This window comes from Periplaneta americana, chromosome 8 (assembly GCF_040183065.1).
Source record: "Periplaneta americana isolate PAMFEO1 chromosome 8, P.americana_PAMFEO1_priV1, whole genome shotgun sequence".
Lineage (NCBI taxonomy): Eukaryota > Metazoa > Arthropoda > Insecta > Blattodea > Blattidae > Periplaneta > Periplaneta americana.
Genome location: NC_091124.1, coordinates 107255593 through 107279665, shown reverse-complemented (window position 1 = coordinate 107279665; position 24073 = coordinate 107255593). Strand labels below are relative to the sequence as shown.

At 35.3% G+C, this 24073-nt stretch overlaps 1 protein-coding gene across 13 annotated transcripts in view; it reads left to right on the top strand.

The window, feature by feature from the left end:
• The window catches only part of LOC138704936 (monocarboxylate transporter 7-like), a 94847-nt gene extending 71232 nt beyond the window's left edge, over nucleotides 1-23615 (top strand). For 10 of the 13 annotated variants that reach the window (XM_069833375.1, XM_069833380.1, XM_069833379.1 and 7 more), the window contains 2 exons: nucleotides 9819-10010; nucleotides 13320-23615. In XM_069833375.1, the coding sequence (XP_069689476.1) occupies nucleotides 9819-10010; nucleotides 13320-13429 (302 nt within the window). In that variant the 3' untranslated portion in view covers nucleotides 13430-23615. The remainder of the gene's footprint in view (nucleotides 1-9818; nucleotides 10011-13319) is intronic. The other 3 variants (XR_011333483.1, XM_069833374.1, XM_069833376.1) reach the window with 3 other exon arrangements.
• The last annotated feature ends 458 nt before the right edge of the window (nucleotides 23616-24073 follow it).

Below are 24073 nucleotides of genomic sequence, written 5' to 3'. Positions count from 1 at the left end.
ATATGGCCTAAAAAAATCGCAGAAAAGAATACAGACTCAAAATTCACAACCTAAGAAACTAAAAAAATCAATTCGTACAAACTGCAAGTGGGAAGAAGTTGATATATCTAAAGCCCCAGAGAAAACTTGGGAAAGGCCTAAATTCCTTCTTGATGATTTATCACCAATTGAATTGTTCGAACTTTATTTTTACTCAGAAGTATTGGCATGATTATTCACTACTCCACACTCTATGCACAACAAAAAGGAGAAACTGAAAGTTGTCCTTGCAGTTTTGCTTATAAGAGGGTATGCTAAACTTCCCTGATGGCGTATGTACTGGGAACAACAACCAGACGTCAACAATGCTGCTATTTCTGGGGCTATCTCAAGAAACAGATTCATGCAGATATTATGATACATACATTTCTCTGACAACAATGCTGTAAACAAAGGCGACAAATTGTTCAAAATTTCGAATTTGTGGAGCATGTTGAATGAGAGATGGATGCGGTTCTACCATAATGATCCACGTCTTTGTGTTGATGAAGCAATGGTGTCTTATTACATGCACCATAGTGTAAAACAACACATCAAAGGGAAACCGATTAGGTTCGGTTATAAAATATGGTGCCTGTATGACAGAGCTGGATACTTGATTCAAGCTGAGCCGTATCAGGGTGCATCAGAATCACATGATCCTAACTTAGGAGTTGTTGTCTCTGGAGTACTAGATTTAATTTCAGAGTTGCCTGCCCAGTATGAATTGTACTTTGATAATTACTTTACATCTCTGAAATTGATGGATGAGCTAAAAAAGAAAGGTCACTTGGGTAGTGGTACAATGAGACGAGATAGAGTTGATCATGCTTCTCTTGAGGTGCTTATCACCAAGTTACAGACTCGCTCTCGGATAAAACACTTATTCACTATGACGATAATAATATTGTTACAATTGCATCGAACAGAGTGGGAGCAAACCCCATTGGCAAAGCTTCACGTGGTCCACTGAGAAAAAAAAATAACTGACATCCCTCAACCTGCAGCAGTTCTGCAATATAATACATACGTGGTGTGTCTAAAAAGTTCGGTGAATGATGTCATATCTGAACGGTAACTTGGCGCACATGCTTGCGCATGCTCATGGTTCTTCAGAGACTTGGGGAGAATCGATACACAGCATGCAATGCATGTGACTGGCAGTGTAAACAGACTGCGACCAGTTGAACGTAGTCAGTGTGAGAGGAAGTGTCACAGCGCAATGGAGCAACGTGTAAACATCAAGTTCAGCTACAAATTGGGTAAGACTGCAACGGAGACACATGGAATGTTGGTGCAGATGTACGGGAGGGAAGCCGTGAGCAGAAAATGTGTTTACGAATGGTTTAAACGCTTCCGTGATGGGAAGGAAACAATTGAGGATGAGCCACGTTCAGGTCGGCCATCGGCAAGCAGAACCCCAGAAATGATCAAGAAAGTGCGACAAATGCTGGCACAAGATCGGCGACTGACTCTAAGATCGATTGCGGAGGAATTGGACATTAGCAAGGACACAGTGCACACCATCGTCCGCGATGATTTGGGTAAGCGGATGATCTGCTCCCGATTTGTGCCGCACAAGCTCACAGACGAGCAGAAAGCAAAACGGATGGAAACTTCTGGTGATTTCATTTCCATGTGTGACCAGGATCCATTGCTTCTGAAAACCATCGTCACGGGAGATGAGACCTGGTGCTACCATTTCGATCCGGAATCAAAACGGCAATCGATGTCATGGTGTTCACCGACTTCCCCGCGACCAAACAAAAAGCCGTATGCAAAAATCTAAGGTGAAAACACTGTTGATCGCCTTCTTCGACAGCAACGGTATCATCCACAAGGAATTTGTTCCTGCAGGTCAAACCATTAATGCTGCATTTTACCAGTCCGTTTCGAACCGATTGCTACAGCGTATCTGGCGGGTTCGGCCCTTATTGCCCTCTAAAATAGTCGCCACCCGTTACAACACACTTTTGACAACGTTCGTACAGCTTCTGGAAACTATCAGCAAAAGCCTCCTGTGGAATCGATCGCAGAACGGCTGTCACACGATCTTTGATGGCATTCACATCCGCAAAACGTTCACCTTTCATGGCCGCCTTCAAGCGGGGAAACAGGAAGAAGTCCGCAGGAGCCAGATCAGGGGAGTACGGAGGGTCATTGTCATGGAGCAGCATCCATTTGCCAGTCCTGTGCAACTCAGGCCGGGTACGCTGTAGCAATCGGTTCAAAACGGACTGGTAAAATGCAGCATTAATGGTTTGACCTGCAGGAACAAATTCCTTGTGGATGATACTGTTGCTGTCGAAGAAGGCGATCAACAGTGTTTTCACCTTAGATTTTTGCATACGGCTTTTTTTTGGTCGCGGGGAAGTCGGTGAACACCATAACATCAATTGCCGTTTTGATTTCGGATCGAAATGGTAGCACCAGGTCTCATCTCCCGTGACGATGGTTTTCAGAAGCAATGGATCCTGGTCACACATGGAAATGAAATCACCAGAAGTTTCCATCCGTTTTGCTTTCTGCTAGTCTGTGAGCTTGTGCGGCACAAATCGGGAGCAGATCTTCCGCTTACCCAAATCATCGCGGACGATGGTGTGCACCGTGTCCTTGCTAATGTCCAATTCCTCCGCAATCGATCTTAGAGTCAGTCGCCGATCTTGTGCCAGCATTTGTCGCACTTTCTTGATCATTTCTGGGGTTCTGCTTGCCGATGGCCGACCTGAACGTGGCTCATCCTCAATTGTTTCCTTCCCTTCACGGAAGCGTTTAAACCATTTGTAAACACATTTTCTGCTCACGCCTTCCCTCCCGTACACCTGCACCAACATTCCATGTGTCTCCGTTGCAGTCTTACCCAATTTGTAGCTGAACTTGATGTTTACACGTTGCTCCATTGCGCTGTGACACTTCCTCTCACACTGACTACGTTCAACTGGTCGCAGTCTGTTTACACTGCCAGTCACATGCATTGCATGCTGTGTATCGATTCTCCCCAAGTCTCTGAAGAACCATGAGCATGCGCAAGCACATGTGCCAAGTTGCCGTTTAGATATGACACCATTCACCGAACTTTTTAGACACACCACGTATATGGAATGGACGAAAATTTCGCAAAATTGAGAATAAAAATTCGTCTAAGAAAATGGTACTGGCAGCTGTTCCTATTCCTTCTCAATTGTTGTGTCAACAATGCATGGCAGCTCTATAGACTCTCTCCTCGGAACAAGAATAAACCACTCGACCTGCTTGGCTTCACCAGAAATATCGCCTTGCCTTACCTTCAGATTCATGCCACAAGATCATCTTTAGGTAGAGTGCCTACTATGATGACAGTAGCAGATAAGAGAATCAGTGATGACGCTCGTTTTGATGGGAGGAATCATTTTATCAGTTCTAGTATGAAGCAAAAAAGATGTGGTTTGTTTAAAAAAAAATACATTCAAACTATGTTCAAAGTGCAGTGTGCCTCTCCATGCTGGCTGTTTTGTGCTATTTCATACTCGCTAGTAATTCATAATTGCAATGTACTTGTGCATACACACAAATTACTGAGACTAATGATGAAGCAAAGTATAAATAATTTTGTTTTGAACATAAATATAGTTAAAATAAACTTTTTTTTACGTGGTGTCATTTGTGACCACTGTTCCAAAAGTGGAAAGCACTTTCTAATACACATAAGAAACATATTTGATTTTAAGTTACGATAAATTATCTTAAAATGATATGTACTGGCTACAAGAAAAAACAAATTCTTAATTTCTGAAACAAAAAAAAAAAATAATTTGGGCTCTAATGGGTTAAGAGAAAATCCACAAACTATTAGCGAAATCACGGGATTTTTACTTGAAGCAAGTAAAGGGATAGGTTTGGAAGTAAATCCCGAAAAGACAACGTATATGATTATGTCCCGTGACCTGAACATATATAGTATGAAATGGAAATATAAAGATTGAAAATTTATCCTTTGAACAAGTGGAAAAACTCAGATATCTTGGAGCAACAGTAACAAATATAAATGATACTGAAGAGGAAATTAAACGCAGAATAAATATGGGAAATGCCTGTTATTATTTGGTTGAAAAGCTTTTGTCATCCAATCTGCTCTCAAAAAAGTTGAAAGTTAGAATTTATAAAACATTTGTATTAGGTACCAGTTGTTCTGTATGATTGTGAAACTTAGACTCTCACTTTGAGAGAGGAACAGAGGTTAAGTATGTTTTAGAATAAGAAGCTTAGAAAAATATTTGGGGCTAAGAGTGACGAAGTTACAAGAGAATGGAGAAAGTTACACAACGCAAAACTGCATGCTTTGTATTCTTCACCTGACATAATTAGGAACATTAAATCTAGATGTTTGAGATGGGCAGGGCATGTAGCATGTATGGGTGAATCTAGAAATATAGTGTTAGTTGGGAGGCCGGAGGGAAAAAGACCTTTGGGGAGGCCGAGACGTAGATGGAAGTATAATATTAAAATGGATTTAAGGGAGGTGGGATATGATGGTAGAGACTGGATTAATCTTGCTTAGGATAGGAACCGATGGTGTGCTTATGTGAGGGCGGCAATGAACCTCCAGGTGCCTTAAAAGTCATAAGTAAGTACCTATGCAAAGTTTTCTTCCTTTGTCAGATCAATATATGGTATCTTTAGTTATTCAATTACTTTGACCCATTTTATTAATAGTTGATTGGAGACGGTGACAGCAATTAATAACCTCAAATATAAAAAGGCCACTCAATTCAAGTAGAATTGTTAAAAGACGCTGGATTTGAATTTAATCAGATACCGATACTTACACAAATTCTTGACTAAAATCTGGTACAGTTATGTCTTGCTCTAATTATAGTCTATTAGCCACTTATAAAGTGTTTTGGAATATTTTATAGCCTATAATACATTGACCTCGTATGTTTAAGGATCCATTGGTGATTACAATGTGGCTTCTGTAAGGAAAAATCTACATATGAACAAATATTTAACTTGTGATAAACAGTTGACGTAAGGAATTTGGAACTGAAGCTCACCATTTGTTAATAAATTTTAAAGCAGCATAGGACAGCATAGATAGTGCAATGTAGCAATGAAAGAAATGAAAATCCCTAATGAGCTTCTCAATATGGTCAGATTTGCTATGAAAAACTCTTTCTGGTTAAAAATGGACTTCGACAAGGAAATGTTCTAGCATGCTTATTGCCCTTGATAGTATAATAAAAGACGCTATTACTATATCAATACAAGAGATAAAATCTTTCATAAGTCAGTACAAATATTTGTATATGTTGACAATATTGATATTGTTGGAAAAAGATCACAGTAGCTATGAAAGAAGCTTTTGTTATGTAGCTTAGAAGAGGCAGCAAGAAAGATACATCAACAAATTATCAAGGAAAAAAAAAACAAACACAAAATACATGCCAATCACACAAAGAAACTGTGAAAGTTACCAGTCCATACAGAAATTGGATATTTCAATTTTTTTTTTCTAATGTGTTCATAATTCACTCATATGAAGCCAGTTATGTAGACCAATTTACCAACAAAATCATTGCGCAGGGAGGTTGGTCTATGCTACACCCACGATGAGATGAGATGGTGATGATGATTTGTTCCCACAGGGGAACCAAAGCTCTCGGAGAAAATCCTTGTGTTACCTGGACTACGGGCTTGCCCAACAAACACAAATTATAAATTGGGAGTGCTCTGGAGAACGAACCCGAATCCACAGGATTATAAGTCCAGTGCTAAAACCACTAGACCACACTGACAGCTAATTTGAAATTGTATACAGTTTTAATTACCTTAGATCTGAGATAAACTGTAACAATTGCAATGTTACAAAGATTAAGTAAACAATACTTTCAGCAAATAAAATAATATTTCTATAGACTTCGAAAACAACTGAAGTCACATCTAATTTCGAGCAAGGCAAGGATGCTAATACGAATTTCTAGGCATCTGGATCGACTCTGCTTTAATCTGGAACTATCATGTTGAGAAAACTATAGAAAAATTGAACAGCTATGTATATGCTTTCAGAATATTAAACAAAACAACCTGTAATGAAGTTCTCACATCTATGTATTTTGGCTATGTACATTCCCAGATTCAGTATGGCATACCATTATGGGGCGCAACAAGCAAAATTACGGAAATTTTTAAGCTACAGAAGAAAATTATAAAAATTACGAAACAAGCACCTATAAGGTCGCAAAGTAAAGAAATTTTTAAGGAACTCAAAATTCTGCCAGTACCTTGTATATACATTCTAGAAACAGTGTCTTTCATTCATAAAAACAAAGCAAAATTCAAATTGAATTCAGACTACCACATGTATCAAACAAGAACATCAAGTCATATCCATCTGTCCACTCATAGAATAACCACAAGTCTTAAAAGTATTTTACATACAGGCATAAATATGTATAATAAAATTCCAAGCTCCATAATAAGTAGTAAACAATAGTTATTTATGGTACTTGTGAGGTAAGTGCATCTTTATTGCACGAGTGGAAAGATCACGCTCACAAGTACCATACGTAATTTTATCCATGACCATAACGAAAAATTATGTTTTATAAAAGAAAATATGTTGAAAATAAGTCCTCATGTAATCACATATCATGGCATGGATTTTAGAATCGATACGTGTACTAGGTAGGTTATGATGTAGGAGGCCATGATTAGTGAAGAATGGTATCTAAGGCGTAGGATAAATAACAAATTACAATTAATTATATAATTTTAATATATATTTTTTCACTTTAGACGTGTATTTTCGTATTTTCGTCTTTTTGAAGTTTCAGGGATTATTTAGAAGTGTTCACGGGACTAATGTGATTAAAATAATTTCACATTTTACTTCTGTAAACTTAAAAGGAATATTAAAACTTAATTAATCATCGTGTCTGTTTAGCTCAGTTGGCTAACGCGTGTTGTTTCAAAATCCTATAAACCCAACTTCGCAGGTTCAAGTCTCCTCGCATCCCAAAAGGTAAATTATTACAAAATTTTAAAAAGATGCATAATGATATGGATGTAATGTACAAATTACGACGTAGTAGATAGAGAAAAGAGAAGGAGATTGAGTGTATATTTAAGAAATGGTAATAAAGAAGTAGAGGTAGTGACATCTAGTAACTAATATATTAACTTCTTGAGTAATAGTTCAATGGAAAAGTATATGTATGTACCCGGGTACTAGGAAATTACTAATGAACTGTGAGATAAAGTTCAAACTGTGAGGTAAAGTCTTTATCTCACTAGTGAAATAAAGTAATGTTGAATAAAAGCCTACTTTACAAACGCAAAAGTATTTAGTAAAGGCATGTTTTTCGTTATGGTCATGGATAAAAGAAGTTTAAATGCATGGTCAACAGGTTGCTGCTGCATCATATGCCATATACTGTAGAGGAATTTATGTCTTTAGACATTGCAGAAAGTGCCCACTAATGTGTAATTGTACCGGTATCATGTCAGCAGATGTCCTGCAATAACAAAGCTACAAATTCATAAATATGTCCATAGTATAATCAGAAACTAGATTAAGACTTAGAAATAAGATTGACGAAGCCATGATTTGTAAAGATCTTTATGGTGAATAAATTACTACTACTACTACTACTACTACTACAATGTACTCATAAAACCCACAGCGACATATATCTCTGAAACATGTTCTTCTGTACAAGAAAAAAGGCCAATGGAGAAGACCATACAATTCTGAACTTCATCAGTTATACATACAATAGGATATAGTCAAGTATAATAAATTGGTTCTGAAGACTAATTGTGGGTTGCAAGAACGCAATTATTTCTTTGTTAGCCGCAACGGATTAATAAGTTCGAAAGACGCGTTGCAAGAAACATCTTTAGTGTTATTGGCATGTTAAAGGATTCACTAACTTAGAGATCTGATTTCCCTTCTATACTAATATTTATTCCTCCATTAGACAGCCATCTTACGTACATTTTGTGTATTGTCGAGTAGTTTACATATTTTTATTCATCATAATGATACCTACATGAGATTCAGGCATGCGATATTTTGTATAATAGGCGTATATACATGATATTAAAATAATTTGCATGTTGATGGCTAAAAAGTGATACCGTACCTCGTATCTGTACATTTGCAGGTAAATAAAAAAAATCTGATTTAGAAATTATTTTCTTAAAATATACAAACTTCTTATATATGTTTCTGCTTTGCAAGATCTTCTATTCGAGAACAAAATATTACGAATACACTCGTAGTACACTGTCCAATTTTGTGAACACTATAATGACGTAGTTAATCTAAATAATAATAATAATAATGTAGTTAAACTGAATTTCCATTTTTGTAGATAGAGGTATCTCTTCTTAGCCATCGATATACGGTAATTCAATTACTTATTTATTTACTTATTCATTTATTCATTAATTCTTCGAATAGCGAAGTTATTATTTATTTATCTATTACAGACTCTAGTTCATAGTCTGACGACGAAGTTATGTGCTCTGAAGTCTGTCTTTTTATTTTCTATAAAATTATGCACTTGTACGCTATTTTTAATAACAAATAACTTAGGCGTATTTATCTTCCTCACTAAAACTTCTATTCCTGATTTATTTCTGGTTCGTATTAGACTTTATTTACTGAAAATTTTGACAACAATAAAAACAATGCCTCACACCCTCACATCAGTCTAGCAGCCGATGTTCACTTTTTATTCATTCATGTACAATTGCGTCACTTGTGAAATCCAAATTGCTTGGATAACAATCCAATAACTAATGGCCTGTTAAATTCTTCTTCTGCAACCCGACAATCTACTATCTTTAAAAGTCCACTAACACTAACTAATGGAGGAATACATTATTTATAGATCTGTTTTCTTGTAACCCAGCATAAGTGTGCAAAATTTAGCAAATATCAGCCAATATAGAATATAAAATTTGACTTAGATTGGTGGACTTGGGATTTTCTATCACTTGACCTCTTTACACCTACAAAGGGATTGAAATCAGGGGAAAAGCAAAGAAATCACTATCATAAATGTATTATGTGCCCCAAAGAATCCCAAGGTATCACACTGTATTTCGATTACAGGATTTATAAATTTCTTCTACCCTTAGGAGTGTGGGTATCATAGTGTAGTAATTTTTTTTTTCAATTAAAGAACCCCCAACCTCTAGAATCCTCTTTATCAGTCGTATCCCAGAATCAAGTATAACCATGCTTGGGTGATGAAATCAGGGGGAGGATAGTTTGTCCATATTTTAATGTACCGGTAGCCTATTGTTTCTTCCTGGTTCTGAAGGCTAAGTATGCAAAATTTGTTAAATATCGGTTAAAGCGTGTAGATTTATTATAAAGAAAAAAAAAAGACACACACTCTCTCTCTCCCTCCACCTCCCTCCCTCTCTCTCTCTCTTCCCCCTGTCCCCTCCAGGAGAAATGCTTAATTTCAATCAGAAATATGGCATGCATCCAACAAACTCATGAGTCGAACAATCATGTGTAAGTGTAAAAAAAAAGTCAATTTGCATTAGCTGGAAGATATCGTAGCCTGTGCGGCACAGGCTTTACTCTCCTTCCAGCTCGTACACCCACTTCTCATCCCGAGCATGGAATACACTCACCATGCTACGTGGGAAAACCTGGTATAGGATTTATTTTTGTTACCCTTTTCACTTAGAAAAATCATTAGCAATATAATATAACGCGTATATAGCTATTTTTAATAGTCTGTATTAATGATATAATAATTAATACTGAACTTGTATTGTCTGCGTGTGATTTGTTTCAGCACTGGGTTACAGTTACTCATGGTCTGGTATGATAGTTGCGGCACTTATGTTAAGGCTGGGAACTGGTGGAGTAACCAAAGCAATGTCTTATGTTCTCAAAGACACGATGGGTAGTTCTGAAGCCATTAAAATACATACTCTGCTTCACATCTTTACTGGACTTCTCATCATGTTAGGAATTATGATTATGCGTAAGTTCACTTTCCTTTATGGAAAAAATAACTTACTACTATTAATTACTGCATCTTAATAAAGATTCCATATTAAGTCTCAGTGTCCTATGCTGTAACATTGTGGTCTAAGACATCATGCCTGGACTCATGTTACAAAATGAGTGCTGATTAGAGTTCTCAGAAGGAATGAAATTTGTATGGGCCTAGGGTGATCAGACGTCCTCTTTTGTCTGGACATGTCCTCCTTTTTAGGTCTTTGTCTGGGGTCGGGGCGGATATTTAAAAAATGAAGAAATGTCCTCCTTTTCGTAACTTGTAGATATGCCCGATATTTTGAAATTATCTGATTTGACGCCTTTTTCAACTAATTTGCCTGTAGGTGGCAGCAGCATCGACGGGATATACTCTTTGCCAACGATCATAACTCTCTTTGTTTACAAAGTAGGCCTAATATTAAATTAACATTTTGTGCGGTCTTTTTATGTATTTTGATAATAATTATAGTTCCCTTGGAGGCCACCAGCGTAGCTCAGTCGGCTAAGGCACTTGCCTGTCGATCCGGAGTTGCGTTCGGGCGTGGGTTTGATTCCCGCTTGGGCTGATTACCTGGTTGGGTTTTTTTCCGAGGTTTTTCCCAACCATAAGGCAAATGTCAGGTAATCTATGGCGAATCCTCGGCCTCACCTCGCCAAATATCATATTGCTATCACCAATCCCATCGACGCTAAATAAGCTCGTAGTTGATACAGCGTCGTTAAATAACCAAGTAAAATAAAAAAAAAATTGTTCCCTTGGCTTTCATATGTAGTTAACTGTAAAATCATTTAATATTATTAAGTATTATCATAAGTATGCTACAATAAAATAGATATTGACATAATTTTAAGTATAGGCCTAATGTAGGTCTAAGCCTAAATCTAAATAGATATTTTCTGCACTCTTTAATAATTATGGTGTCCACACCTGTGAAGTAACGGTTAGCGCGCCTGGCCACGAAACCAGGTGGCCCGGGTTCGATTCCCGGTCAGGACAAGTTATTACCTGGTTGAGGTTTTTTCTGATGTTTCCCTCAACACAATATGAGCAAATGTTGAGTAACTATCGGTGCTGGACCCAGACTCATTTCACCGACATTATCACCTTCATCTCATTCAGATGCTAAATAATCTAAGATGTTGATAAAGTGTCGTAAAATAACAAAAAAAATTATAGTTCCCTTGACTTTAATATGCAGCTAACTGTAAAATCATTATTAATAAGTTTTATCATAATTATTTTGTAATATTAACATACTTTTAAGTATGAAATAAATCTAAATCTGTATTGTAAATATTTTGTAAGAAAATAAATATTGACGTAATTTATAGTATAATATAGGCCTAAGCCTAAATCTAAGTACATATTTTCTGCCCTCTTTTTTCGAACAATGTCCTCCTTTTTGAAGCTTTGTGTCCTCCTTTCTATCGATGTGAATCTGGTCACCCTATATGGGCCCACCCAGTATCGTGATGAATTTGAGGAGCTATGATAGGTAGCGAAATCCAGTTTCGGAAACTAGCTATAATTGCTGGAGGGGGGAGGGTGGATGATCATTGTGCCGACCACACATTACCCCCATTCTGGATGGAGATCGCCAGCAGTCAGCTGGTCAACCTTGGCCCTTCATGTGCTGTTGCGCCACGAATTTTTTTTCTCTCTTATGGAAGAGGAGCCTAAAGACTAGCACAGTAGCCTGAGGCTTATTGTGCTTTACCCAGTAGCGGCCAATGACCAAAATCCTCGGTGAGGCCTGATGTAACTAGTTTAAGTATGTTAGCTTCTATACAAAATGTTTATTATTGATTATTTATAATAATAATAATAATAATAATAATAATAATAATAATAATAATAATAATAAATGATTCATTATTATTATTATTATTATTATTATTATTATTATTATTATTATCATTGTGAATAATATTAATGAATGTTATCACCACCACCACCACACCACCACCACCACCATCACCACCACCACAGTATGTTAGCTTCTATACAAAATGTTTATTATTGATTATTTATAATAATAATAATAATAATAATAATAATAATAATAATAAATGATTCATTATTATTATTATTATTATTATTATTATTATTATTATTATTATTATTATTATCATCATTGTGAATAATATTAATGAATGTTACCACCACCGCCACCGCTGCCGTCACCCCCAATCCCGCAGCCGCCACTACCACCACCACCTTTAAATATTAAATCTTTTAATATTATTTCTTCTCAAAAAAGAATACTCTAACAATTAATTAATTATATAATAATTATTGCTCGCACATCTTTTTTGGTTTATATTTTTCCGAAACATATAATAACACTAAGCGATGCTCAGTATTGTACTACAAACAAAGTACAATAGTAGTACCATACAACACCCTCGCACCAGTTTTAGATTCGTCCACAGTTTTTAAAGGAACTTGTGCTACCATACTGAATTATATTGTAAAAGCTGTTTCTGACGACATCAAAGACAAAATAAGAGATTAAAATTAATGCAACTACAATTGTTTCAATAATGTTTAATGAAACATGTGATATTCTGTATAAATCATAATTAGATACCAACAATTCTGTGCTATGAAGTTGAAAGCAAAATATGTGAAAGATAAGTAAGGGTTTACAGCTATTACTGCTGATAGGACTTCTAAAGGATTCTGCCTTTTTCTCTAAATCTTCCAAAAGAACACATACCATGCAAGAGTTTGTGCAATTGCTGAAATGAGATGAAATTGTATGTCTAGATTTTCTCACATAGCCAAAGAACACAGATGTGAGCTTGCGAGTTCTTTGTAAATGTTATTGGACATCCTGATATAACTGTGATGATGCAATAATAATATTGGCATTCCTTAATAAATTTATGACAATATTTCTGTTACAATTATTTTCAAAGTTGTTCAGTTACACCTATGTCTTGTACAATTATCTGCAAAAAAGAGTTATATCTAATGTATTGGAGCACGAAAATAAGGGATATAAACAATCAATTAGTAGGCCCTATGATATAACAAAGAACAGTAATTTTAGCATCAATATGGGCTAACGCTTTGGCACAGAAAAATAAGGCTCAACAAAAGTCTAAATGACACTTATCTGTGAACGAACAAGAAAATAATTATGTTTAAAGGCTGAATATGGTATTTATTTAGAGGTGGGTTAGGTTAGAAATATTATTTCTAGTAACACACAGTGCAAATGCTGACTTATATTGAATAAAAAAGTATTTTATTTCAATCATTTTGACACGATTCTTTGTGTTGCAGCGTCTAACTTCGAAACTTCTTTTACGATTATGGCATGGATCCAAATAGCTGCTGGGCTACTGTGGTGTCTGCAACCTATTTGCAATAGGATTTGTAGTACCTTGTTATAGAATTCTGATGTTCCATGCAACGACATGAAACTTCTACTGCAAAAAGTTCAATATAACAAACATAAATGGTTCAAAGTCGTAAGTATGCTGTTAGGTCTAGAATGTGGGTACACAAAATATTTTTCTTTTTTGTATGAGAAGGACAGTCGTCGTACTATAACCAATCATTATGACATTAAGATTGAATCCTCAAATAAATATTATACCAGTACCTAGCGAAAAAATTTCATTTCTAAACCATTACCGGTAGTTGATCAATCTAAAATATTTTTGCCACATTGTTACATAAAATTAGGCCTTATGAAGAACTTCAAGAGGCTTAACAGGAATGGTAGTGGTTTTAAATACTTACGAGACAATATTCTAAGAATTAGTGATTCTAATGTGACGAAAGGCATATTTGTTCGACCTTAGATCAGAGAATTGATTAATGATGAACAATTTGATGGTAACTTGAATTTTCTGTTTCTTAAAAAATGTTTTCGAACACTTATAATATCAAGGCAAAAAATAATGACAAATTATTTTATAAATTACTACATACTTACACAAAACTTGGTTGCAACATGTCCCTGAAAATGCACCTTTTTCATTCACATTTATATTCTTTTCTTTCTAATCTAAGTCATGTTAGTGATGAACATGGTGAAAGATTTCATCAAAACATTTCTGAAACGGAGAAACGATATCGAGGAAGAAGGAAACTCAGTATGCTCCCAGATTACTGCTGGACACTGATAAAAAAAAATCCAGATATCCACAAGAGAAAAGGCAAATGGTAGAAATTAAATTTATTGCAATACACAGTATGAAAGAGACGAGGATGGGGTAGAACGATTAGCTAGAAATTCTTCCCAAATACGTTATGTTGTTGTTTCAAGTCAGAACAATTTATTGTGATGAACATATTGCTAGAGGAACTTATTTTATTTTCTTTGCCTCTCAAAATGTGACATGGAATTTTATTGAAAAAAAAAAAACTGTGGGTGCTACGTAAAATCTGATGGCATCATATTTAAACTCTGTGTATTAAAATACTTGAGAAATTACAGTATATATGAGGGTCTAGAGCAAAAGAGATGTAAGTGACCTAAACCTAATGTTGTGAAAAATGAGTTTAAAGTTAAGTGACAATGGAAAATTGTATGCAGTCTACAGTGTCTATTCTGTGCTTACAGATTGAGTTTTGGTCTTATGAAATATTTCACTGCAGATTTTGAAGAAATTTTTAAATTACGATATTAAAAATAGTCAATTTATAATAAGATGTTGTACTTGTACCTCTTGTGTTCCAAACTATTTTACAGATTACGTAAGGGTTCAAATTAAACGTAATGGTGTAAGTAAATTACAAAATACAATATAAATTCAAACAATCTTACGAGTATGGGAAAAGTTGAAGTCTTTGAAGCATACAGAATGTCCAATTTATTTTGCCCAATCAAAATAATTTTTCTTCTCAAGCATCAAATGAAAAACTGTTTAAACAATGGGGAATTAATACTATGAGTATATCTTTCTTGTAACCTTGTTTGTTAAGAAGATACGAGTAATGACTTAATTTTTTAAAGGCACCAATGACTTTTTATTTGATGAATCATTTAACCCCTTCAAGGCCTGTTCAAAATGTATCACAATGTACCATTCTAATAACAAAACACTGAGGCGTGCAAAAAATGTGGAACTCATGGTGTACGTATCTACTGAAAGTCTGAAATAAAATGACTCTTGATAGCACTGCAATACCATTATTGGGCCTTGTTTCACAATGGTACTCCAAATGGCAGATGATATGCCAGATTCTTAAGAATCATTTTTCCCGATCATTTAAAGACCACACAGGCACCCTTGAGGAACAGAATGGTTATGTGGTACAAGTATGATGGATTCCCAGCACATAACACCTTAAGAGCTCATCGTGATCTGGACTGAAAATAACGTAGTAAATGGATTAGACATGGTAAATCAGTTAGTTGGCCTGCTCGTTCTCCAGACATTACACCACTAGATATTTTTTTTTTTCTTTGGGGAGTGATCAAGTATGCTGTCTACCGAAATGTTCCAACAACACCAGACGACATGCAGCAATGTCTTATTGATGCCGTTCTTCTGTTTAATAGACAACACTATGACGATCTAAGGCATCATTAATCCAAAGATCAGAAACAGACTGCAATCATGTAACACCCTAATGAAAAGAATGGAGCATAATGAATGTAACTGCAACATATCCCTTGTGCTTCAAACCAAAGAGCTGACTGGTGAAGTACTTTTTCTTTACACCTCTGTAATGCAGCACCTATTTGAGTAACACATATAGCCTTTGTGCATTGAATAAAGGAGAGTTTTAGCTTCATTCTCCTATGTTTAACTCAAATATTTTGAAAAGTGCATTTATATCCCTTGTGCTGTAGACTCCTCATATTTTGTGCAGAATTTTGTTTTAAAGTTCAAATTTGTCATGCATTGTCATTACTTAATCTGTAACTAAGCACAATTTCTTTTTCTAATTTTTCCTTGAAATATTTATAAGAATTTCTTATGAATTTGTTACTCTTATCTTTTCTACTTGGACCAGATACAGTTATCTATTATTACTACTACAATGGTACTGCAGTCCAATGTCGCGCCCTAGCCTCCTCTATCTTCTTCCTCCATCTCCTATCAAGTGCCATCATTCTCCATGCTGAAATTCCACGCAAATTCCTGGAATCAGCTGTTACCACATCTTAGCATCTATGGTTAAGTTTTCCTACTGGTTTTTTACCATATATCTTAAGTAAGAATGATAAACAGTAAATATTCTGTCATTTACTCGTATGTCCTAAAGATGACATCTTCCAGATGATCTCTATTGCTTTGCAGATATTCCTCACATCTCTCGCACACCAAACACACCAGAGGTCTGCATCGGACGTTTTCGCTCGAGCGCCATAGTTCATAGCATAATCCGACAGGTAGCGCACATGCATGATGGGTAAAATTGTCGCAAGCGATAAATCCTCGAACGGTATAAGCCGAGTGTTAGACATTCATTCTTGTTACAGTGATGAACAGTGTAGTAACATCAAAGATGTTTATCACTTCAAAACTTTGCAGTGTTTAACTAACCTCTACATAGTACAACTACAAAACTTGCTTTAAAATGTAATATAAATATTGTAAGTAAATGTTCCCCCCCCCCCCCACACACAGGAGTGATTTTGTTTTTGCCATATCTGATAGATGTTATTGGATGTAAATGTAATTATTATAAACGGAGAACACAATCACGATAATGCAAGAAATGTATCAAGTTTTCTAGTAACAATAATAATAATAATAATAATAATAATAATAATAATAATAATAATAATAATAATAATAATAATCTCTAATAATTAGTGTATCAATCTTTGCGTCTGTAACAGTTGTGCAGCATGATTATTCGTTTTATTATATTTTCTGTGACGTTATCTCTGTACTAATATTGTTATTAATTTACTGCTATATAATAATATTTTGTAAAATGTTCCTACATTGTCGCAATATATAGGCGGAACACTATGTATGGACCTATCATATTATATATGTGGTAAATCAAATATTGAATAATTATTAATTAGCAATAATAACTGTATATCGAAGTTTTTCATACTATTTTATTTATAACTTCATGTTACTGTTTTGGTACGTTCCATTAGACGTTTGTCATAAATGCAGAAAATAAAGCCTTATTTTTACCGTGTGAGCAAAACATATGTGTATCTTTTCTGTCGCCTTCCATACAAGATAAAACATGTCGGTGAGATGACCTTGTACTGTGCTTCTATTTATTACTAGCATATCACGACCGATCTTATCTCGCTCGAGCGTGCTTCATTCGACCGAGTTCAAGCGAGCGACTTAACTCCAATGCAGCACTCTGAAACACACAGTGTGGTTAAATATTTCCAGTGTAACAATTGCGAATTATTTCTGTGAATTACTATTTTGCGGGAAGTGAAAGTGTCTACAAACCCTACTCTTAGGTAACTCTACAGACATGAATCACAACACTATAAATTCACAGTTCTTTCTGGCCAAGTAATGTCACACTGTTTTGAGAACAGCTGTCTCAAGATGTTTATAGATTCCTTAGTAATATAGAGTCCAAGTAACTTGAGGAAATCTTGCTACGTCACGAGTTTAAAAACTCCTAACCATTATCACGTGTCTGGTCGATGTTGCTTTCATTTCTTTCCTCATGCTAAAAAAAAAAAAAAGGGGATAGTGTCTATTATACCAACAGATGGCACTGTACACCAAACAATAACTTATTCACTATGTGATGGTTGCTGTTGGAGTTCACGGGAATTCATAGAGACCAATAACGAAAGCATATTCTGTTGATGAAGTCATTTAAATGAAAATAAATCTCGTCAGATATTTAGAGATGTCCGGTGAATTCTCCATCCTAAGTTATCAATTTAAAAAAATCCTTGTCAAAACGCAGGTCACATGTTTTCCATTGTGCACAATTTTCATCTTACAAGGGTTCAAAGTTTAAGTCCTTGTGTAATATCTGTGTTACACTCCTGGTAGAAATGCTAAGGGTTATCACCAAACTTAGAAACTTACTACCCGAAAAAAACAGTTACTATGACAAGGCATGTAGCACGTATGGAGGAATCCAGAAATGCATATAGAGTGTTAGTTGGAAGGCCAGAGGGAATAAGACCTTTGGGAAGGCCGAGACGTAGATGGGAGGATAATAGTAAAATGGATTTGAGGGAGGTGGGATATGATGGCAGGGACTGGATTAATTTTGCTCAGGATAGGGACCGACGATGGGCTTATGTGAGGGCGGCAATGAACCCTCGGGTTCCTCAAATGCCATAACTAAGTATATACGGTACAACATGGGGTGAAGAACATACCTGATACACAATGTATAGCATAAAATATGCATATTATAGCCATCTCTATTGACACAAGTTTATATTCATTTCTTTTTTCTTAGTTGATATTTATAGCGTTGCAATGAAGCACAACAGTCATTCTTAATGTGTCAAATGTCAGTTTTCTCCTCTTTTCCGTAAAACAATTTTTATACTGCGAAAAACTCCACTCAACATCACACAACGTGATTGGAGCAAAACGAAAATACGGTACCGGTATATTATTGATATTTATGTGAGATATTGTAGATGCACTTTTACCCAAAAGCATGTCTCTTATTTCACATAAATGTAAATAGCCACTGTTTTGTGAAAGAACTTTATTTAGTTTCCATTTTACTGGTTCAGTAAGTGACGCTTCGGGTGTGTTGTTGATATTTTGGGCCATTTCATCGACTAGTTTTAATGATTGTGTTATCTCTAGGCAGTGGAGCACTGTGATTGTGTGAGATAGACCTCCAAAGTTCTTCTGTATAAATTCAAATTATGTTCCAATATTTCAGAGAATAGAGATTTTACTGTCGGTATTGAGGAGCATTCATTGTCATCAAGCACACTGACCTCTTTATAGTACATAGCGTAATAAAGTGCTCCATTCAACCAAGTTCCCCAGCAGGTTATTACTGGTTGCGGAGGAAAAGGAAAGCCAGGTGCCAATTTCTTGAATTTTCGGAGTCTTGAAGGGGCTTTCAGAAATATTTTTTGCAGTTTGATATCAAACTATCCACACTGCAAAAGGATTCTCTTATCACCTCAGCTACCCTATGAGCCAGACATGTTAAATGAATGATGTTGAGAAACATAGTTTTAATAACTTTGTTAGCTTTCACCACATATGGAGCCACATCAGTTACCAAAAGAAGCACACTGTCCTTCTTAATGCCAGCAGGCCACAACATAGACATGAAAGGATTAAAAAGTTTTACAGTAGCATCATGATTGGAGTTTTCTAATAGGGTAAAGGTTGGTAATAGTGTGATAGTTCTTTTTGAGAATTTATTACAATTTTACTGAGCAAGAGAAGGACCAGTTTTGTGCAGAAACTTGTCACGAATATTCCCTTAATACGTTGAGGCAAAAAACCAATCTTCCTCTTGCTCAGTAAAATTGTAATAAATTCTCAAAAAGAACTATCACAATATTACTCCTATCACAATTTACCAACCTTTATCCTATATCAGATGTTAAAAGAAATTTGTCCTCAGGTCTGTCAGGTAGAAGGACGCCTACAATGACATTTGCCACACTTCTGCGAGCAGTGTCGGTAGATTCATCTACACATATATACATATTTTGTTGTTTGCCACGACTTGTCTTATTTTGTGCAATATACTTTCATAATGTATTTTTAAATAGCCATTCTGTTAAGTAGCATCAGACGGGAGTTTCCTAGAAGTATATTTCATCATAAAAACTTTGAAGTGGGATTGTTTACTTTATTGAAAGGGATATTAGCAGCTACCATCATTTCGCAGAAATCAAGAAAAAATTGTGATTGTTTATTTGAAACTGATGCAGAAACTAATGGTAACTCCTTTTTTGATTGTTCTGAAAGAAGTTTAAGATTGTATGCATGTTTTTTGTCGTTACAATGATCACTTATGAATCGACATTTATCCCCTCTTATCTCAGCATCACATGTGATGATGTGCCCATTTAACTATTTAACTGAGTGACGTGTAACTCTAATCAGCAGGCCTGCTACTGCTCTGCCACCAGACAAACTAATGTTCTGGACGTTGTTCTACTCATTCGGGTATCAAGTTTCTAAGTCTGGTTATCACATTGTTAGGACTCACGGTGATAGCAGCTGTAACAGTATCAATGTTTTTGGATGTAGACACATTATGGTCTTTGGTTGTCTTTGTTTCAGTGTCGAATTGGTTTTTTCAAGTGCTTGGAGTCGTGACATTTAAGATTCAAATCATGTGTGTAGCAGCCTTGTAATTATAGTCGTTCTAATAAAAGGCTCTCACAACAAAAGCACGTTGGTTGCCAACGAGGTTTTAGCAATAGGATGGGGATAGAACAATATTGGGAAAAATAATTTTTCTCCAAATACACTGGTCAACAGTCATTTTGCGCCAGACATAAAAGTAACAAATTCTTACTAATTTCGACCTCCTGAATTAAAAAATAACAAGCAAAATGTTCCATCAGTTCGGGTTTCCGAGATGCATAATATAATTCATTTTCTATGCATTTTTTTTTAAATCACCGTATTTCGTATGCAACCATTTTGTTTTACAAATGTGATGACCCATTATGTGAAAACAATATTAATATAAGTAGGCCACCATGTTGGAAGCATGTTGTAGAAACGAAAATTATTTTATTGCCCTTTTACGAATCTATTTGGAAGGGAAGGTTCGCAGTATGGATCGGTATGAATTCACTTGAGTTTACCTGATTATACTTGAGATGTGTATTTCTTTCACTGTGAGCTTTAATTACATTAAGCTTACTGAAGTTTATATTTTGCAATAGACCACCCTGTCAAAACCACTTCTAAAAGCAGAAATTGTTTTATTGCCCTTTTTTCGGTTCCATTTGGAGAAGGAGAAACAGGTTTGCCATATGAAATCGCTTCAGTTTACCAGAAAATTTCCATGGTGTTACTATTCTGTGTAAGACATGTATTTCTTTAAAGTGTGCTTTAATAATAATATTCAAAGTACGAATTATTTATATGTGCGGATTTGAAGGTTGTAGCATTCTTGGAATGCAATTAAGCTACACAAAATTTTACTCCTTTCTCTGCAAATGGGACAGTCACGCTCGAGATAAACATTATAAAATAATAGAGCCAGGGAAGAAAAATATTATACATAAATCCCTTGTACCTCAAAGTAAAGTCAGTTTATCCCCTTCACTCATTAAGTTAGGATTAATGAAGAATTTTGTTAAAGGGTTGAATAAAAAAACTGAAGCATTTAAACATATCCATGAAAAATTTCCTGCTATTAGTGACCCAAAAATAAAAGAGGGAGTTTTCAATGGACCACAAATTAGAAAAATAATGAAGGCTAATCACTTCGAATCTTTGTTGGAAGGAAAAGAGAGAGTCACATGGATTGCATTCAAGAGGTTGTATTAAATTTTCTGGGTAACCGTAGAAATGAGAACTATGAAGAACTAGTGCAAAATTTACTGTTGGCGTATGAAACTATGGGTGGTAAGACGTCCCTGAAAATCCATCTTGACTTTTTCCCCGAAAATTGTGGCGATTTCAGTGATGAGCATCTTCAAATTTATTTGTATATACAAAACTTTTAATGTCAATAAGATTACACATAGAATAGATTTAATAAAAAGTAGAATACAATTAAACGAAAATGTGAGCATGGAAAAGAATGTTGTAACTGTAATTGATAATGATTTACATACTGTAATTAATATGTCAAGTGTGTTTACATGTATGTTGCAAGATGTATGTATAAATGATATGCAAATAACTTGCTGACAATCATGTAGCAAGTATTGAGACTGACCTACATACTGAAAAATATCGAGTCAGCTATTGCAGTCTGCTGGCTATATGTCAACAACTGCTAACCTGGATGCGGTATGATGACACGGAATAATTAGTTAACATGCATAAGTAAACCTATAACTAAACATAAATACGAAAGTTAGAGGATAGATTTAGAATATTAAAGTAAAAAAGAAAAATTGATTTTAAAAAATATTTATGATAAAAAATTGTCAAAAGGAGCAGATAAATAAGTTTTAAAGTTTTAATGGTTATTACGATTGGTTTAAACATGCACTAAAACCAGTCATAAGTACAAGTTTGAACCAATAAATTACTGAGGTTTGAGATAGATTAAGTAGTTTAGGAAGGTGTATATTTATTGTGTATAACTACTTTTTGTATATAGGCCTAGATCATTTTTAAATTATTAAGTTTGTACTTTTGTGAACTAATATCAATAAATCTAATCTGTGATGAGCATGGTGAGCGCTTTCATCAAGAAATTTCAACTATGGAAAAAAGATACCAAGGACAGTGGAGTATTAATATGCTAGCAGACTACTGTTGGACTTTAGCTCGTGATGTACCTGATGCCCAGCATAAAAGAAAATGCAGAAAAAGAAAGCTGTAATCTTCTGAACAGTGTATATTTAAGGTTATTGTGATTATATAAGGCAGTATTTTGAATAGATATAAATTCGAAAATTTCTCAAAAACCGTAACCAACAACTGTTTTTATTGTCATATTCGTATTCAGGAGGCTCAAATTATATAGAAAACATGTATCACATGCCCAGCGCAAAGAAAAGTTAAAATTTGTTATGCAGTGTTACCAGAGAGAGAGAGAGAGAAGGAGGGAAGGAGGGAGAGGATGTGGGGAGGGGAGGTGGAGAGAGAGAGAGAGAGACTTTTATTCCATTGGGAGAGGGGAAAGCTCTGATATTTTGAATGGAATGACGGAAATTTTTTTGGATATTCTGGTTTTCTTCAACAAATAGGACAACTTTTGTTTGAAACATTTGTTTCTATGGTATTGCAGATACATTATTGAGAAACATTATTTTCTGATGAGGTAACATTTTCGAACATTGTCAGTGTTAATGAACATAATATGCATTACTGGTCACATGAAAACTCAAATGCATGAGAACTGTACCTTTTAAGCATCGCTGGTCATTAAAATGTTTGGTGTGGCATTCTTGGAAATTTTATCACAGCTCTTCCAGGCAAAGAAGCTACTTGTGACAGCTCCGTAACATATATTTCTGAACTCCCTTACACCTGCTTATCGGATCCCTCAGCAATTAAGAACTGGATACGTCACTGATCTTTCTTGTGCTACGCAGGAAGAGGACACAGAATTGCTACACATATATTCCCTCCCAAGTAACTTGTGACAGGTGCATAACACATTTCTGGTGCTACACAGGAAGAGGACGCATTGCTACACAGATATATTCCCTCCCAAGTAACTTGTGACAGCTGCATAACATATATTTCTGGTGTTATGCAGGAAGAGGACACGCTACACAGATACATTCCCTCCCAAGTAGCTAATAAAAAATAAATATGTCATACTGTATAAGGAAAAAGTGTATATAACAATGTAAATCATTATGTATTCTTAGAAAATCAACTATTTATAAGTATTTTAGCATAGTGCACACGATATTTTATTGTAAACATATACTTAGTAGTTAGATATTAAAGAGAATTTAAGTATTTATTATTCCAATGTAATCTTAAATGATAACTTATACTAAAAGAATAATAAAATGAATTTTGATTCTTACTGTAATGATAATTAATTGGAGTCATTCTACAGATACATAGGAACAAATGTACACAATAAGAAAATGAGAAAAAATGTACCTACTGGTAGTTAAATTTCAACCTCAATTAAAAAAGGGAGTAACAAAACAAACAAATCATTCTTCACAGTCGGTCCAGATGTCCAAGTTCCTCTCACTGAATAATGGCACAATATTGGGTGTTCCAAATTCCACACCAAACTATTATTTTCCCAGCACCTTGTATTTTGTCTGTTTATTTCTTCATTAATATAACAGTTTGCTTCAACAGTAAACACTATTTTCCATGCAAATATCATCATCATCAATGGTGCTACGGCCTATTGCAGGCTTTGACTGCAACTCCATTCGTCCCTGTCTTCAGCCTTGTACTCCCAATATCTTCAGGTTCTGTTCAACACTATCCAGTCATATGATATTAGGTCGCCCTAGTTTCCTT